This window comes from Alosa alosa, chromosome 11, assembly GCF_017589495.1.
Source record: "Alosa alosa isolate M-15738 ecotype Scorff River chromosome 11, AALO_Geno_1.1, whole genome shotgun sequence".
Lineage (NCBI taxonomy): Eukaryota > Metazoa > Chordata > Actinopteri > Clupeiformes > Clupeidae > Alosa > Alosa alosa.
The window spans coordinates 4066380-4084680 of record NC_063199.1 but is presented as its reverse complement, the minus strand read 5'-3'; the positions used below and the strand labels follow the sequence as shown (position 1 = coordinate 4084680).

Below are 18301 nucleotides of genomic sequence, written 5' to 3'. Positions count from 1 at the left end.
ATTTTTTGGTTCATATTCTAACACTAATAACAATAAAAGCTACATAATAATAACAATATATTTTTATTTCCACGTCGTATCGTGTGAAACTGCGGTTACAAGTATGTATTATTTGCTGTGGACGTACATGTAAAAATGAGAATACTGTAAAGGTGGAGACCATTTTTAACTAAGCCTTTAATCTTTCGCCATTATTTGTGCATTAAAAACATAACAATTAATTTAAGTGTGAAGGTGGAGGACCAACTCTGTTCACATCAGCCGCTAAGAGGCGCTGCAGGGCAATCTCGGTGTCAATAGGCTGTGCTTGGTTCAGGTTCTCTATTTTCGCCATAAACGCAAAGCACACGTGATTATCCAGTGCTTTAGAATCAATTGATGGATCAATCGCTTTGAAACCTGTCCTCAGTTCTGCCACATCCACCTCTCTGTTTAAAAAAAGTAATTACACATCAACATAATGTTTGAAGTGTGTGTGTGTGTGTGTGTGTGTGTGTGTGTGTGTGTGTGTGCGTGTGTACGTGTGTACGTGTGTGTACCGTTTTCCTTCCAGCTGTGTCTTTAGTTGGTTTATGTAGTGGTGTCTCTCAGCAGTGGCCTGCTTTTTCAACAGGCTCAGAAAGCCCCTGTTCTTCCCATCTGAATCCTGAAGGAAATATCACAGGAAATCAGTAAACTATAGACGGTCAGATTATGTACATCTACATTACAAAGTAGAGATAGTTGTAAGGAACTGCCTATGTTGAGATTACCTCAATGAAAAGTTTCTGATAAACAAGGCTTCCTTCAGCGTTGTCAAGTTCAGCTTGAGCAGTATTCACCAGCTCGCCTAGGTCGTTTTCATTCTTCAGGGGAAATGCTTTCCTCAAGGCTTCTCTGGACATCGGTGAACATTTGAGGATAAAAACATATTTGTGATGAGACCACTAATCCACCTTTCCCCCCCTGTAACATTGTGTCTCTAATTTAAGAAATGACATTGCTTGATAAACTTAATTCACCTAAATTCAGAAACAGAGAGTATCCCACTCTCAGCTGTGTCACTTTGAACCAGCATCTTCAGTAAATGAGTAACCAGGTGAATCTGTCCATGGTACAGACTCTCATCCACCTGCAAACCACAGGTTACGACAGTATTTCAATAACCACTTCAGTTTTACAGAGAAATTGTCCAGTAGACTACAGAAAATCCCATTACCTCTCCTGAGAGAATGTCATTGAAGAGACTGATAAGTTCATCCTTTAGGTGACGATGAATGGTCTCCATCAAGCTATATGCCCAGTCTCCAGCATGATCCCCATGCTGTCTTTCCAAATACTTATGCAGAAACTCTGGAAGATCACTGCACATTCCTAGCTGCAAAGTTAGGGGATGAATGAATGTTCTGTCAACCATTTTTGATGGTTGCTTTAATTCATTTTGTAGCAACAGAATGTTAAATGGTTTGGGACAATACAAGTGGGATATAGTTTTATTATTACTACACAAATAAATATAAGTATGTTATAAACTTAAAGGAAAACAGAATACCTCCTCATCTGCAGCATCTTTCTCTTTCATGACCTCTTTAATGATCCTCACAACATCAGCTTTCTTCAGTCGGACGTTCTTTAACTGACCCTCGTAGTGCAGGAAAACAGGTACATCGCTTCCAGTGCCCTTGGTGACAAATTGGTAAGAATAAAAAAAAAAAAACATTGGTAAGATTATTTTCCTAAAGACAAGAGAGTCCTTCCTGTCTTAGCACTACCAGCAAATGGATATGCTTTATCTAGCACTTGCCACTCGACTATCCCTTTTCTGCTTCCCTTGACTTAACTCTGCTAGAACTGTCACTCAATTCTATGCGAGTAGCACTTATTGCTGCACTAACATATCCCTGGTTCAGCTGGCTATGGTGGTTACATTAAATAAAAGATTCAGGACTTTTGTCTTGTGGCTTATTATGTCAGATTTTTATCACTGGTAGGTGTAATAACATGAAAGTGACATTACCCGTCCTTGAAAGAATTCTTTAGAGGCCTTTTCTGCAAGATTCTCTAGTAAAACCATGAGTCGCTGCTGGCTAGATTGGCATTCAAAGTGTTCTTTCCAGCGTTCGCTTCCCCCAAGTATATCTGCAATTACACAGCATAGCCTCATTCCCGTCGGTATACAATGGAATGCTCAAAGGTGTTTAAAGCAGTTAATACATATAGCAGCACAAAGTATGTTTTTAAGTTTAAAATGAAATTATGGAAATAAATGTCTTCAATACTCCTGAGTACCTGCACAGCATTCCCAGTCAGGCCTTGGGGTGGATGATCCTTGGAAAACCTCAAGTTCTGCTTGGAAACTGTCTCTTTCTAATAAGACCTGTTTATGCACTTCCAGCAGTGTGTTATATTCAGTCTTCATTTGATCAAAGTCTGTTTGCAGGGTCTCAAGCTGGAGTTAAGGGACAAATATTCATAAGCACTTTTTTACAGTAATTAAGCTATATAAGATTTTGTTTAAGTGTGTGAAAAATATCACAAACACTATGTAGTAAATCCAAAGTACAGTATCAATGGGCAATTGGATATCAGTGATGGTACCTTCTGAACATTCTCCTGATGACACCGATCCAGACTTTCCCAGTCCCTGCGTGGGACAACATCTCCATATTCAGCACGTAAGCGGTTCAGCTCCACCTGGGCTTTGGTCAGATCCTCTCTGCACACTTTTAGTGCTAATTTCAGCTTTACTGGATCTTCAGACTCTGCCACTGCTGTAACAAGGACATAAAATAAATTCCTGACTCATTTCATGTGCTACAACTGGGAGTGGGAGCCAGGCCATGTTTCTTTGGCCTCTTGAGGTAAGGGGAAACGGAGTTGTTATTAAAGGTTGTATCAGCGATTTCAGGCCCAAAAAAGGCCCAAACATAAATGATCACATTCATCTAATATTTCCTAACGATCCGCTAGCTGCCTGTCTCATAAGCAGGCCGTCACAAAAACGCGTCTCTCTAGGCAGCCTATAAGCTCCGAGATATGTACACAAAAACAATTGCTACCAACAAGTGTTGGCAACCACTCAAAGGCAAAATAAAGTGTTCCAACCAATAACCGATGAGATGCGCGTTTAGGAGAGTTTCAATTGCACGGGAGGGAGGGGGAGGGAGTAGCGAGCTAGCTCTCTGTTTTGTTTGAACATCAACAAAAGTGACGTATCCCCGCAATCGCTGATACAACCTTTAATAATGGGCATTTAATAAAACTTTGTCAAAACACATAACAATAAATCTATTTTATGATATTCACTTAATAGAATGAGCACTTGGTATAGGAATGAGCTGCTTGTTACACCATCCATCATACAAATGAGATTTAAAAAGGGGGCAGGTATGAATGATTGACTAATGTCTTACATTTAGGGGTGGTAAATAGCATTTCTTGTTTAAATTCACCTATTTATCAGGATTCAGTATCTAACGAGTGAAAGGTGTCAGATGACTGCACGTTTCACATTCAGAATGTCCAGATTGGGACTGCCTCTCACTTATTCACATACATCTCTCAAGTCTTGTAACATTTGTTTATGTTATCTTATATAAATGACTCCCACCCTGCATGTCATCATCTGCCTCCTCCTCTGTAGCATAACTCATACTGCTGATGTTAGCTATAAGCAGTTTGCGAGCATCATATTCGTCTCTGTATGCCAGATACTGGGCAGCCAGATCCTTTTGTAGGCGACACACCTGGATTGGTGGAGACGGATAGAAACAAAGTATGGGATGGAATGACAAAAGGATCACAGAAGTTTTGGGGTTTTATTTAACCCCGATGGCCAACTGTCAAAACTAGTTGACTGCAAACACACAACTGATTCGGTTGCACAAAGTAATTGGATAAAACATAATCCTGTAGTTAATCTCTCTGTATTCCAAAGTGAAGACAGAGAGGCTATGTAAAGCTCCTTTCTGCACACACACACCTACTTTAACACCCTAACATGCCTTTTGTCTCTGCAGTACCAGTGTACCAGACATGACAGTTATGCAATACCATGGCACAGACCCAGAGGGTCAGTAAGGAAAACACGACAATTCAAAATCAGATGATCAGATTACGTCAGGAAAAAAACTTTGGCTGTGTGGAATGGCAGCGATACGTGTGACAACATCGTAGCTTTGAGGCTGCTGCTGCTGCTTCTAGCCCAGTAATATATGATGTATTGCCCCCACTGTCGACTTCAAGGCAGCGCTGCCTGGAAGGCACTAGGGTTAGGCAAGAGTTAGGGTTAATGTTAGGTATGGTAGCACTGCCTTGAAGTCGACAGTGGGGGCCCAAAAGACCATCAAGCGTAATATATCTCTATACCTGGGCCTCCAGAGCACTCTGTTTCTCTCTCATGTCCTCAATGATCCTGTGCAGACGCTTCTTGTTCTCTTTCATTGCCTTCATCTCAGCCCTCTCCTCTTCCCTCAGAGCCAAGATGCGCCTCTCACACTGCTCCGATACCAGCACCAGTTGAGTCCTCAGGGGCTCAAGCTCGCGGATTTGGTCTCGCATGTATGCTAAGATAAGCAGTGTGATAATGTTTCAAATTAGCAAGGACAGTACCACCAGCAAGCACCAATGGTGACTATCATATAGGGCAAAATAAGCAGGAAGTAAGGAAGGTTGAACTGACCAGAAATATCTTGTTATTTTAAGATATTGTACAATATTAACAACAACAGTCTGACTCTCACATACCCAGAGTGGCTTCATATTCATTTTTTATGGCTGTCAACAATGGCTTGTATGTTTTGAAGTCCTCAATGAAACAGTCGAACACTTCCCGATAAGTCTAGACCGTGAAACAAAAAAGATATACAACATTTAGAGGTGTCATTTTTAAAATGGTCTTCACACATCTGAGTGCAAATATTTGGAAAGTAACAGGTATTTTTCATTTTTTAATGTACTGAGACAGTAGTGTTATTGTTTTAAACCTGGAGTCTTCTCTCCTGGACTTTTGGCTGTTGCAAATCCAAAGTCTGCAGTTCTCTCTTCAAATAATCTTCCAATTGCATGAGAAATCGTGGCTTCCCCACTTGTCCACTGAACTCATCACTGCATCTGCCAAAGCATTTTTCAGAACTATTTGATTTTAAAAATGTTTTTATTAGGAGAGAAAAAAAGAGAGAAAAAACAGCACACACAAGATACCCATGATTCTTGATATCTTTTGTGTTGAAACTTCTGTGTCTTGGATGGACAGTTTGTGAAGTCACATGAGCTGGCCAGGTGGACAGGAAGCCATTGGCGCCGCCATCCTTTAATTTAGATGACATGCAGCAGTGTTACAGTTTAAACTATGTTTCTATAATAAAAACTAAAAAAACAACAGTTATCCAATGTCACAGTGTTTTTGACAAGCAGACCTTGCTGTGCAAACATGTGTTACTACATTATTGGAATTGGAAAACAGCTTCTCCAATGTTCAAGGCATACCAGCCTTGACCTTTCAGGTTATGAGATCCAACCAAACTCAACACACAGCACCACTTACTCGCAGTTTTCTGAGCACAGTCAGGTATCCATGGGCATTGCTCTGCTGTATTGGCACATAGTCCCTTCCATAATCATGTGAATGCATTGTTGGAGATCTGTGAGAAATGTAGCGAGAGTGTAGCTGACGTTGTAAATTAGGGTCTAGACAGCCACAGTTTGTTATTTGCCAGATGACCATATTTACTGATTAATGTTGCTGGCAATTTAACGCAATTATATCGATGCCTACTCAGCAGTGCTAGCGACAGCTATTCTGTGTGATAGATTAACGTTAATAATCATAGAGAAAGGAAGATATAGTGCACCTTTGCCTTTTTGACAAGATTAACGGTGGTAATCTTGTTTCCACTGGAATCGACATCAGGAACGATCAAGCCACTTTCATTTTCTTTAATATTTAGGATTAACTGCCGCGAGTTCTAGCAAGCAACAGATTATAACAAATAATTTCTAGATAGACATGCCCTTGTGATATACAATCAAGACCACGCACGCACACTGTGTTGTGTACGTATTCATATCACGGTTGTGTACATGTGGTTTCCATGACAACTCAGGACCCATGAAGGACCCGTATGGAAGGACCTCGCGTACCAGAATCATGCCTGTTGATTTGTTGAGGGCAGATGCACGCTCAATATTACAGTTCGATACACTCTTACAGTTTGATGCAGCCTTACAAACATTCAACTGCACTACTAAATTGAACAATTCATTGTGCATTGTTAAACCATTAGTATGTGTCAGATTTCAGAACAGGGATCTCATTTAGATACTGCTGGTTCACCTGCCTGAAATCAGCAGATACTCTATTCTGAATAGAAATAGTACCTTTATCTACAATCTTCAGAAATAGTGATGACAAAACAAATGGCGTAATGTTATGGCGTCTGCATTGAATGACATGACATTTCAACAAAAAAACTTTGTACAAAATAGTATGGCTCCTATTATAATAATATTTGAACAGAAAATGTGCCAACGTTTTGACATGTTACTCTCCATCGAGTCCGATGATGTCCAAAACATTACATTTACTTGTTATGTCTTTGCAGAGATTACCTAAACATTGTTTTCAATGGATCAAGGGGGAAATGCCTTATAATCCAACCGCAATAAATAAACAAACTTTGAAACTACATTTCCAAAGCTTCATTCCACGCCCACGCTCTAAAAAAGCACAGGGTATGTTCCTTCCTGGGTTCTGTAGTTGGCGTTTCATAGATATTGACAGCTCAGAATAGCACAAGGACTTGCTTTCGACTACAGTACCCACACGGCACCGACAGTCCGACCAGCGCTACGCTGGTTATCCGGGGATATCGTACTACTGCTGTTTCTCCTCAGTCTATCTTGCTCTCTCTTTTCAGCGGATTGACACAACAGAGTAGAAAATAAGAAAATATTAACGCACAAAGCCAAAAATGGCAGAGCTTGGAGCGGGGAGCCTGCTATCGGGGGATCCTGCTTTTAACTATCAAGAGCATGAACTAAACGAACGATTGAAGCGGCTGTACCCGGCCGTGAATGAGGAAGAGACCCCCTTACCCCGATCTTGGAGCCCCAAGGATAAATACAGCTACATCGGTCTCTCTCAGAACAATCTGCGGGTGCATTACAAAGGTATAGAGACGTGACCAAATGGATATTAGTCACTTAAGTGTCATCAGATGGGCCTTGTCATTCCCGATGGCTAAGGGCGTCGTGTTTAGTTGGGTGCGATTATGTGTATGCAATCTCCCTGATCTAGTTTGAGCTGCTTTTCCTTCCCTTTGCTTTGTTTCACAAGAGGGAAGAGGAATGCCCAAATGGTTGACAGTTAGCTAGCAAACACTGACAGTACGGATATCCCAGGTCAAATGCTCAGCTCTCAAAGCTTATCATTTTCATGTAATTGGTCATCTTATTCAAGCCTTTCCTTTATATTTGTATACTCCATGAATCATTTAGACTTGAGTATATTCCCGAAATGCATAGTTATCTTTGAAGCTAAACAGTGGACTGGTGAACTGTAAAATAACAAGTATTACGGTGTAGGTTTAGCTTGCAAGCTTGCTAACATCTGTAGCTGGCTTGCTATTATTGCTAACCGTTTAGCTAACATTACAGTAGCTGAAACAGGTATAGGAACGTTATATTGTATGGAGCTAGTTAGTTAGCCAGATTATGCTAACAATAAAATGAACATTACCGACGGGATAGGTGTCATTCTGTATTGTTAGCGTAATGAATTGAGATTCCAATGTAGGTAGCTTTATATTAAACAAAGATAACTGTATTTACATACAAGTTATGGTTTGAAAAACATGAGCTACTTTATGATCACAACAGCATTTCAGGGCATCACAGCTATGTCAGCTCAGCTGTTTTGGCGACATTATCTTGCATTTTAATCAAAGGATGTAACCTAATTATTATTATATAATATATACTGGCATGGACATTCGTCGACATCTTTGGAGATTAATTTAAATACCAAGGTCCTGTCATACACTGCAGCTTGGACTTTTTGCCAAATACCCGAAATGCCGATGCAAGGCCTAGGCTACTTTTTGCAGATGTCGCAGGTCGCATTTCCTTTAACTTGTGATGGCATATGTTCTGTATGGCATCTGTAAATATAATGCAATTAAATATCCTTAGTATTAACTATATATATGTATTTGTAACCTACTGCCCACAATACAGCCTTGATAAATACTTGATAAATCGATGGAATAATTGTATAACCCTTTTAGCCAGTCTTGTAGGCTACTGACCAGTGTGTTAAGGTGGTGGTCACTACACAACATCAGTCCTGTTTGGCGAAATGATCTTATCTTTATCAGTTTGCGCTCTCTGTCTACAGAAACCCAGGCCTCTGAAAGCCTACATAGGCCTTATGCTTAAAACTTATTTACTTGATTGCTGTAGGCCATGTGTTGATTCTGTTGTATCATGGACATTTGGGTAGGGTTGTCAAGTCAACAGGTTATAGGCTATGCCTCCTAGATAGAAATGTAGGCATCTTTGAGTAGTTCACAGTGAATAGCATACTACATTTGGCCTATCTCTTGTGGGCTTATGGTTGATTGACTCTCACTGATGTAAAACATCTCAGAATGATTAGGTGTGTTTATTTCGATCAGGTCCATAGATATGAAATAGCATGGGGCAACATTGGTCTAAAAACCTTGAATCTTTTTTGAAGCCAACAATGCCAAGTGTAGCTTAATAGAAACTAATTTCACAAGACTCAAACGCTCCTGTCACAGTGTTTGTTATGAATTTGTATGACCCTCCTCCTATAAGCTTATGCATTAAGCAGTTGTCTGAACGGGGACCCATTGTGTCATTATTAACAATTTCCCTTTAATCATCTTCCTCTCCTCTGCTGTTTTTTTCCGCTCTGCCTGGTAAATCACCCTTGTGATTTTGGGAGGCTATTTTGGCCAGTGTGCCACTTTCCTCTATTCAAGGCCAGATTAGAGATGTGGAGTGTGTGTCTGTGTGTATCTGTTCACGCCCACGTGTGTGTTATGAGGCGATGAATTCTTTGATTTTATTGTCAGGGTGTGTGTGTGTTGTTTGGTCATGATTTGAAGCCTATGGTGTGGAGTTCAGTTGTTTTGCACCCAGTTATTGTTCTCCAAAGCTAATTGTTCTGACAAAGTTATTGATGTCTACACTGATCTATCCACACTCTCACATTCTTTAGCTAATGGTACAAATAAATTGTAAGGACCATGAGATCCCTGCATGAAGATAGTAGAATCTGTTCTCTCTCTCTCTGTGTGTGTATGTGTGTGTCTGTGTGTGCACGTGTGTTTGTGTAAGTGAGAGAGGGACTGAAGTGAAAGGGACTCTAGCGTCATCATGCTTGTTCTGGTGACTAGATCCTTTTGTTGGTTGTGTCACTGGACTCTTCTCTGTGAGGAGCCGCAGCTTGTTTAGCTGGGCCCAGGCTGTGTGATTCCTCTGAGCGGAGTGGATAGTGTTTGTTTGCCCATAGAGGGGGAGTTTCTGTGGTCTGAGGCCACTCATGCATGTTCAGTCGGAGAGGTGACATCACCAGATTGCGTTCCCCCCTCCCCCTCACCACCCCTTTCTCCCGTCTCGCTATGTGAAACTGTAAAGCAGTGTTTGCCAACACTGTCATCGCTCTACCAGTTTATTTCTCTTCCTTTGGCTGTTTTGATGTAACGTAATTGTGAATAATGGCAGGTGTGTTGAGAGACGGCTGAGTCATCCAGCCCTCTTTATGATGTCTGATCTTCTTAGTTCAGTTTAACGAGGTGGTTGGTGTGATTGACAGATAAATTGATTATGTGTGTGTGTGTGCATGTGTTCTCAGTGTCTGTGGAACACTGCGCTACAGACATGTTGCACAACATTTTGGTGGTGTGAGACTGTAGCTGATTACAGATATCCAGGAGCACTAGAGCAAAAAGCTTCTGCTATTTTGCTGTTTTGCTAGTGAAGCGGCTGACTAGTGTCTGTGTGTGTACGGTAGGGCTGATATTTTGGGTAAAATACTGTATCTAATTGTGAATCTAATTGTCTAAACTGTATCTAATTTTTTTTTTTTTTTTTTTTTTTTTTTTTTTTTTTCAGTTTAATATTCACTGTAATACATTTAACAATCACAATTTTACAATCACTATGAAATATTACTTCTTGGTCAAGACCAACACTACGGTACTTCTGTTTGCCTTTTTTGTTGTACATTCACCGTACTGCTGCCTATGCTGTTGGTACATGTTCATAGTGTTGCTCAGGAAGTAGGCTAAAATACTCTAAAGTAACCACCATGAGCTGCACAATTAATTGTGGCATTTGCGATTTGCTAATTGCATTAGCCTAGTTCAAATTGTGGTTTCAATTAGAAATCGATTCATCTTTCAGCCTTCACATGTTCACACGTGTGTGCTTATTTAACTGACTGTCTCAGAGAGGGAGAGATCAGGCTGTTACGCAGGCTTTCTGATACAGGGTCTTCACCCTCACCTCTGACTTGAGCTGGTGTGTGTTGGGGTTATAAATAGATTTGCTGGGTGGAGGGGGGATGCGGGCATGCATAAGCACACACACACGTGTGTGTGTGTCTGTGTTTGTGTGTGTGAGAGGTGCACATATGTGAGCCTGTATGTGTGCATGAGTTTAAGAGAAAGGGAATCACAGTGTCTGAGTATTCTGACTGCTATTTGGTACTGTTTGAGTACTGATAGATTATAAATAGCCTATAGCTTGTTGCATGTTTTTATTAGGCCTCGGCTGTAAAGGACTATGACAGTATAGCCCAATGGTCAGTAATATTGTTTCACTCATCATAGTTTATGGCAAGGGTGACAGACATTTTTTTATAATGAATGGTAGGAGAACTCCCTGATCTGAACAGTGTGTGGTGGTGATCTCATTCGCACACACACACACACACGCAGGCACACACCATACACTCACATGCAAATTGGTAGTAGATCTAGATGGTACTAAAAGCAGAGGGGTGTCGCAGAGGAGCTGGACCTGAGGGCACAGCTGAAGCGCACGCTGAAGAATTCCACACACAGCTGCCCTCAGGCTGCAGCCGTAAGGTGTCCTGTTATCAACCAGGGCACGGAGTTTAGTTACATGAGCTACAGAGTGTAGACACACACTTATACACACACACACTACACCGATAAGTATGCACTAACACTCATACAAGACAAGCACATGCCCTAACACAGGCTGACAACACATAAGCTACATGTGCTTATAAGTGCCCATAATTACACACATACACACACACACACATTTTCATAGACTAGAGGCTGAGGCTACTTCCACACTATCCTGATTTTGTGCGAAAAATTTTAAAATACGTCTTCATTCACGTTTACAATTTGTAAATCTTCTCTAGTCTGCACATCATTCACATAATCGCTTTGGCCAAAAGAATCTGCTAAATTCCATAATCATAACAATTGCCAGCATTGTACAGATCCTACCAAAGTCAGGACGGATAATAAAGCTTGTATCTTAGTCTCCATGTTACATTCACTGCTGGCAGGCTAGATGTGTAAGTCAAAGTGAGTTATAGAGAGTTAAGAAGCATCAGACTGACAAGGCCCAATTAGGAAGGGAACATGGACTTCTACGTCATTATTTTCAGATGTTTTCAGATTCCCCTGTCACTATGAAAATGCAAAGCCGCCGTTTTCAAATCTTTCCGTTTCAGGAGCTCGGAAACACCAGAGTAGTGTAGATGAGAGGTAAAAACAGAATCACCGAAGTATTTTGCATTCAATCAACGGAATAGAGTGGATACTCTGATCCCCTTAGTCTTACACTAGACACACGCATAACATGACAAACACATCTCGAAACCTTAAACTATGCCTGTACATGTTGTCGATGGCTGGTTACACTCACACGTGTCCTTAACAGGGCTGTGTGCATGGTGTACCAGCACCACCTAGAGCTGTAGCTATTGTATGTGATGACTGTCTCACTGTGGTGTTCATGCAACATATACAGTAACTGATGACTGGGCCTAATCCAGTCTGCGTCCTGTGTGAAGGTTATGTGTTACCAAAGCACAGGCTAATGTGTTTATACTCCTTCTGGTGAGGGGTGGGAATTAGAGATGCACAGGTTAATAGTCTGGTGACCGGAATTGGCCGATTTTTATGTGATCGGCAATGACCGGCGACCAGCCCTTTGCAACATTAAAACAAATCAAAGTTTAGCGATCATACATATATGATGTCAACAAGCAGCAACATACAGAGTTGGCCTAGTAGTTCTACTCCACTTAAAAATACTCAAACTACAAACTTGGTCCAGCCTGGACCATAAAAACATAACAAACTATTCCAGCCAGTCACCGACAAGATGCGCGTTTAGGAGAGTTTCAATTGCACAGGAGGGAGGGGGAGGGAGTTGCGAGCTAGCTCTCTGTTTTGTTTGAACGTCAACCGAAATTGCGTTACCCAACATCGCTTAGAGCACCTTTAAGGTGCAAAAAGCGTCAGAAATAGGCGGTTATTTGGCGGTAATTCTTAGTACACCTTTATTAGCTTTTATAAGCAAGGAAAAGGGTAAAGGCATAATCAGAAAGATAATGGAATTGATTGATTGATTGATTGATTTTTTTTGACCATTTAGATATAAAATATGAAACAGTACTCTGTGTCATACATTAAATACATAAATAGTCAGGGATGATACAATAAAGCCCAAAGACTTATTTCCATTGTGGTCCCTAAGGGCAGGGGGAAAGGACAAGTGACAGCATATCACACATCAATCATCCATCATTCATTAAACAAATCCATCTGTATTATACAACAAGCAATATAATAACTAATGACTATGTTTGGCGCCTTAGCAAAACCTTCAAACCCTGTTTAAAACTGCCTAAGCTTCTGACTGTCTTCCGTTGGATGAACAGCCGCTTTCTGAGGTTGAAAATCTGGAGTTATATAGTTCTATTTTATAGTGATTATCTGTTTTTGTATATTCTGTTTTGTAAAATGGTTGTTCCATAAAACAGTTAATTTAGTAGTGTGTTAATATCCCACACTGGGACGCATTAGTTTGACTAATCTGAAGTTAGACTTAGTCTTAGTCACAAGAAGAAATATCTTGGTATATCACTGCATCAAATGTGCCCCCACCCTCATGACTGGCTATTTTGCAGAGCATTACAAATTACCTTGGAATTTTATATTCCCATATTCTGACATAGATTGTACCATATTAACTGTGTGTGTGTGTGGATGTCTAAAGGTCCTGTTTTGCTTATTGCTTCCAGTCAAGTACTATACTGGTGTATTTTCAGTGATGTTCATTCACTCCTTCCCTCCCTCCCTCCCTCTCTCCCTTTCTTTGTGCCTCAGGCCATGGAAAGAACCATAAGGATGCTGCGTCTGTGCGTGCTACTCACCCCATCCCCGCAGCTTGTGGCATCTACTACTTCGAGGTGAAGATTGTCAGCAAGGGCAGAGATGGGTAAGTTCATCTGAAGTGATCGCAGTGAGCTCAGCAGTTGGTGATCAGTGTAGAAGATTCCCTTCAAATAGATTCTCTTTCTTTTGCTATTTTGCCTTTGCTTTGACCTGACACAGTTTTTATTGCACTGATAATTTGGATTTTTTTGTTGTCCTCTGGCAGTTGACCGGTTAATAAATCACTATGAATGAAATGTAGCCAAATGAATGGCGGCTAAGTAAAAACGATGAGATTTATGGTCTCAGTGTGCAGTCATCTGCTGTCCTGCTGTATGGTTTTCTTAACCCAGAATGAAGGGCACTGAAATTATATATGTGAATATGATAATATGTCATTGTGGTGCAACTAACTTGCATGCTCCATTTTGAGTTGTAACATCAAAAATGACACAGTCACAGACACAGAAGATTCCAAACATTATCTGAATACCACCACAAACATCCTGGCAGGCTTCTGTGGAGGTTATTTACCCAGTAGGATTATAAACATGTCAACAGTATGGCACAGTCCTGGTTTAGAAATGGAAGAGGCATACTGTCTCCACAATGAGTAAACATGCTTGCTCCTTGGTTCTCGTGTCTGTTGAAGGAGCGCAAATTGTGTTTGACAGTCCATTTGGTTACGCTTTGCTGGTTGTCATAATTCTTGGAAGGAGTTGTGTGCAGTCTTTAGTACTGGCTTGGACGTTGGAAGTTATCACCATGTGAGATAAAAGCCATAAAAATGTTTTCTGTTTACAGATAAACACAGATGCACACTCAGGCGATTCAGTGTTGTAAATAGACATTTTCTTTCTTTTTTGGTTAATTGCTTTTATTATATGAGGATGACCACCAATGCTACTTTAGTAGATCAAATGTTTTATGAAAAACCATGATGGCTACCAGCATTTTTTCTGAAATAGATTTATGTGTATTTTTCTCTTTTTGGGTTCAAATGTTTACTGGGGAAATCAGTCAAGTGTAACAGTATAATCTATGTAAACACTACAGTACTGTGAAAAAGTTTTTTTTCAGGCACTCATTCAATTTGTTGTTTTAGCAGTGTTATGATGACCATATATATCTGATCAACCAGAAGATAGAGGGAATATAAAAAATAGAAAAAATCTGGGGGAAGCTGAAGCAGGTTGCTACTGGTTCTGGCTCTGACACATTGGTATGTAGTATGTGTGGTAAGTGGGAAGGAGATGACAACACTTTGACAGTTTGAAGATCTCATTGAAAAGCTACACCTGGAAGAGTTCATTGCTCACCTAAAGTGTAAAAAGCATGGCCAAAGAGCCTTGATGAGGCAAGCTGACACTGTATTACCACCTGGGAATACAATGAAGAGGGTCACCGGAGATCTACAGTATGTTTCAGGTGGCTCCTCCTCTTTGTGCCATGCCAAAATGCTCTTGACACCCCCATTGTAGCTGGATCTACCAACAGCTTCTGGCAGGCCAAGCATGCCCATAAGTGAGCTCCATCAAGAGCTTCCCCCTTGGGTGACTGGTCATTATAACACTGCTAAAGCAACAAATCTAATTGCAGCTTGAGACTAAATTTGGACTGGTATCAGAACAAAAACTACATTTTATCTGTATAAATACTGTGTACATATTTCCTGTGTTCTCTAGTCATATTCTAATTGAGAGTGAGAAATAAATAATATGAGTCCTTATGGCATTACTGAAGCAAAACATGAAAGGTACCTAAGACTTTTGCACAATACTGCTATATATGAAAAAAAAATGGCTATACAATCTAATCCTATGGGGCAACATCCATGTCAACGTAAGGCACCAGTGCTTATAAAGTCAATGAAAATGTATGAACATAAAAATGATTCCTAACAGGTATACTTATGTCTGGTCACCTCAATACTTGTAAAGAAACTGTATAAAAAGTCTAATGTCAGTGGTTTACCTTTTGGTGTGAAGGCGCATCTGCTTAATGGAAGTTACAGTCATCAAACCAATGACAGTCATTGCATCAAACCTATCTGAGGTCTTAGTTCCCACTCCCTTTCAAGCGTTGAGATTGTTGATCGAAACTAAAAGTATCCAAACATCTACTGTGTATAGCTGATTCCCTGTGAGGTTTGCAGTGATTTGTGGCCCTTTTCTTTGCTTTTGACCAAAGCTTATCGTGTTCCCTGCCTCTCTTCATGTGTGTATGTGTAGGTACATGGGAATTGGCCTGTCTGCCCAGGGGGTCAACATGAACCGGCTGCCTGGTAAGTGGTGTGTGTGTGTGTGTGTGTGTGTGTGTGTGTGTGTGTGTGTGTGAATGTAGGGGCTGTAGAGGAGATCCCTCTAGGTGTCAGGGGTCACGGTGTCAGTGTCTGCATATGTGGTGGAAAGATGACGCTGAGGGGTGAGCGAGTACAGGGTGATCGTGGACCTCAGGGTAGTTTTTGAAAGTAGACAAACGCTTGCTCAGTCGCGCAAGCATTTAAAGCTCTTTCACTTTGATCTGGTCCCTCTGTCCACCAGGTCTCTCTTTTTATTTCCACACTTTACCTCCCTTGTTTTTGTCTCTCTTCCTCCTCGTCTTTCACTCACACCCTCTGGCTTCAACTGAACCTCTTACCAGCGAAACATGTCTGAACATGCCTGAGGAAAGCCCTCAGAGATTGAATGGTGACTTTTAACATGCAAATTCTGCCGATCTCTGTCTTATCTCTCATCTCAGAAAGTGATACTCAAAAAAGCCAGAACAAGAGAAAAAGGTGTTTTCATAAAAGCATGTTTTTTTTTCCATACTCACAAGTTTGCTGTAGAGGGGAAAGGAGCAGGCAAAATGTAGGTGTCATTAACCGAGTGTTCCTGAACAGGCTCCTCAGGCAGGGACAAACTTGAACAGTCTAGAATCTCGACGGCCTCTGCTTAATTAAGACCTATATGCCTAAAATATCAGCATTCAGAACACTGAAAGATTGAATGAACACCCATACTGTTTCCATGTATGGGACTAGAACTCCATTTAGTCCTGTGGATCTTTTGGACAGAATTTGTTAGGGCGACTGTCGGAGTGTAAGATGTGTTGTTTACCGGTGTATCACCAACCCCCCCCTATTTTTATTTGGTAATCCAGATTTTTCTCTCAATGCTTATGTATTTCATTACACATGGGTTAGATCATAATACTGATTTACTAGCACACAGAAGCTTAAGCATGACATAACAGCAATGATCTCTAGCCATGAATGCAAGGACAGGAGAGGGAGAGGGGTGATAGATAGATAGATAGAGAGAGAGATGGGAGGGAGGGAGGGAGAGAGATAGATGAAGGGAGGGAGGGCTGTTCCTACAGAGGGGCTGATTTTCCAGGCACAGACGGAGTTCTTGTCAGCCCACTGTTCCCCGTGCCTTCCCATGCTCCTCCCGGCCTATCAGATGTTCCCTTCCCTCGCCGGCTGCCACTGGCCAATCGGGCGCTCCTGGGCGCTCTGCCTCTTGTCACCTGCCCGTCGGGTTCTCCGCTGTGCCCGAGGCCAGTGGAATGCTTTCGGGCCTGTCCAGCCAGCCAATTCTGTTCGCACCTGCTGACCACAACTCATGTGCCCACTCTCCCTCTCTGCTGCCGGGCTGCTGCAGAGCGTTCTATAGGTCACGTGAAGCTCGGAATATTGTAGAAGTAGGGGACCGTGTGTACAAGCGCTTGACGGCTCCCTCATTAAAAAAGAAAAAGAATGTGTGCTTCTATGGAATGGATGAAGCCTGTTGCTGCTCGAACGTCCAATTCAGTTCTCCCGATCCAGTGTTTAGCCTATTGTTATTGTGCGTGTGTGTGTGTGTGTGTGTGTGTGTGTGTGTCCGTGAGTCCGTTTTTTGTGATGATTTTGTGTGTGTGTTTGAGTTCGACAGGGCAGTAATAGTTTTATGTGCTCCGTTGACCTCACTGCTTCTGATCCCCATAGTGGAGCCTTGCCCATTTCATTACCATGCAGGCAACACTGAGCCCAGCTTTAGGAGCAATATCCCTGTCAGGGCCACGCCGGCAGATTAATCTAATACCACACAGTTCACTCACGACCTACTTTCACCCCCCTTTTACTTGTTCTCCTCCCTTTCGCCTTCCGCCCCAATCCCTCCGCGTTTTGGACGGTACCGGGACAGCGGCCCAGTCTGACACGGGTCTGGCGCGGAGCTGAGCTGACCTGAGATCAGGGCCAGGAGCGGTTCTGAAGTGTGCTGCTGTATGGGTTCCCTCTGCTCCGCCGCACAGTGTGTGTCATCATTGCTTAATTGGCTATTTGGAATGAGGGCGCACACTTGACGCGCAGGAAACAGAAGCCAGTGTGTGCGTGTCACTGTGTATACTCAGCTGTGTGTCACTGTGATCCGTGCTTATAGTCCTGATGCTTCCTGATTGTGTCTGACACACACACACACACACACACACACACAGTCATGCCTAAGTATACACATATTCATGTGTCCTTTTGTGCATGTGTTCCTGCTCTGAGGATGGGTGAGTCATCAGTCATCACTGCTGTGCCCTCAAAAGCCCCTCAGCTCACTGAGTGGCAACTCCCTTTGGCCAGTAGGGGAAGCAGACTGTGTCTCTGTGTGTGTGTGTCTGTTTTATGTAAAGAAGAGTGTGGCAGGCTTACATACAGTATCTGATACCAGGTCTGGATGTGTGGATGTGTTTTGTGAGTGTATGTGTGCTTGAAATACTGCTGAAGCCCTCACAGTCTATTTGGTTTTTTTACACTGTCCATCCCCAGATCTTTTAAGACAAGGCCTACATTGGGTTTATGTAACGGGTAGAAATAATTTATAACTCTTGTAGCATAACAACAGCTAAGTGAG

The 18301-nt window shown here is 41.7% G+C and overlaps 2 protein-coding genes across 6 annotated transcripts in view; one reads left to right on the top strand and one right to left on the bottom strand.

Annotated features, from left to right (window-relative positions):
• Positions 1 to 157: 157 nt before the first annotated feature.
• Positions 158 to 6065, bottom strand: tsnaxip1 (translin-associated factor X interacting protein 1). Of its 4 annotated transcripts, none has more exons than XM_048257412.1 (16): positions 5832 to 6065; positions 5525 to 5621; positions 5182 to 5288; positions 4965 to 5112; positions 4726 to 4819; positions 4348 to 4544; positions 3590 to 3725; positions 2578 to 2750; positions 2269 to 2428; positions 1997 to 2118; positions 1532 to 1660; positions 1199 to 1357; positions 1002 to 1111; positions 753 to 876; positions 540 to 646; positions 158 to 428 (listed from the first exon to the last, which is right to left on the bottom strand). In XM_048257412.1, the coding sequence occupies exons 1-16, from the start codon at positions 5885 to 5887 to the stop codon at positions 218 to 220; spliced, it is 2130 nt and encodes a 709-aa protein (XP_048113369.1). In that variant the 5' UTR covers positions 5888 to 6065; the 3' UTR covers positions 158 to 217. The 4 variants fall into 4 exon arrangements, with proteins under 4 accessions (XP_048113369.1, XP_048113370.1, XP_048113371.1 ...); XM_048257413.1 differs by having other exon boundaries at positions 2578 to 2747; XM_048257414.1 differs by having other exon boundaries at positions 4965 to 5091.
• A 722-nt stretch (positions 6066 to 6787) lies between these two features.
• Positions 6788 to 18301, top strand: part of ranbp10 (RAN binding protein 10) — a 24582-nt gene continuing 13068 nt past the window's right edge. The window contains exons 1-3 of one of the 2 annotated variants that reach the window (XM_048256992.1): positions 6788 to 7149; positions 13386 to 13497; positions 15665 to 15717. In XM_048256992.1, the coding sequence (XP_048112949.1) occupies positions 6951 to 7149; positions 13386 to 13497; positions 15665 to 15717 (364 nt within the window). In that variant the 5' untranslated portion in view covers positions 6788 to 6950. The remainder of the gene's footprint in view (positions 7150 to 13385; positions 13498 to 15664; positions 15718 to 18301) is intronic. The other variant, XM_048256991.1, reaches the window with a different exon arrangement.

Coding starts and splice junctions, on each gene's coding strand:
- tsnaxip1 (XM_048257412.1), bottom strand. CDS start 5,887: ATGTCGATTCCAGTGGAAACAAGATTACCACCGTTAATCTTGTCAAAA. Junction 3,726..4,347: donor AGAGTGCTCTGGAGGCCCAG/GTATAGAGATAT, acceptor CCACCAATCCAG/GTGTGTCGCCTACAAAAGGA. Junction 1,358..1,531: donor AAGATGCTGCAGATGAGGAG/GTATTCTGTTTT, acceptor CTAACTTTGCAG/CTAGGAATGTGCAGTGATCT.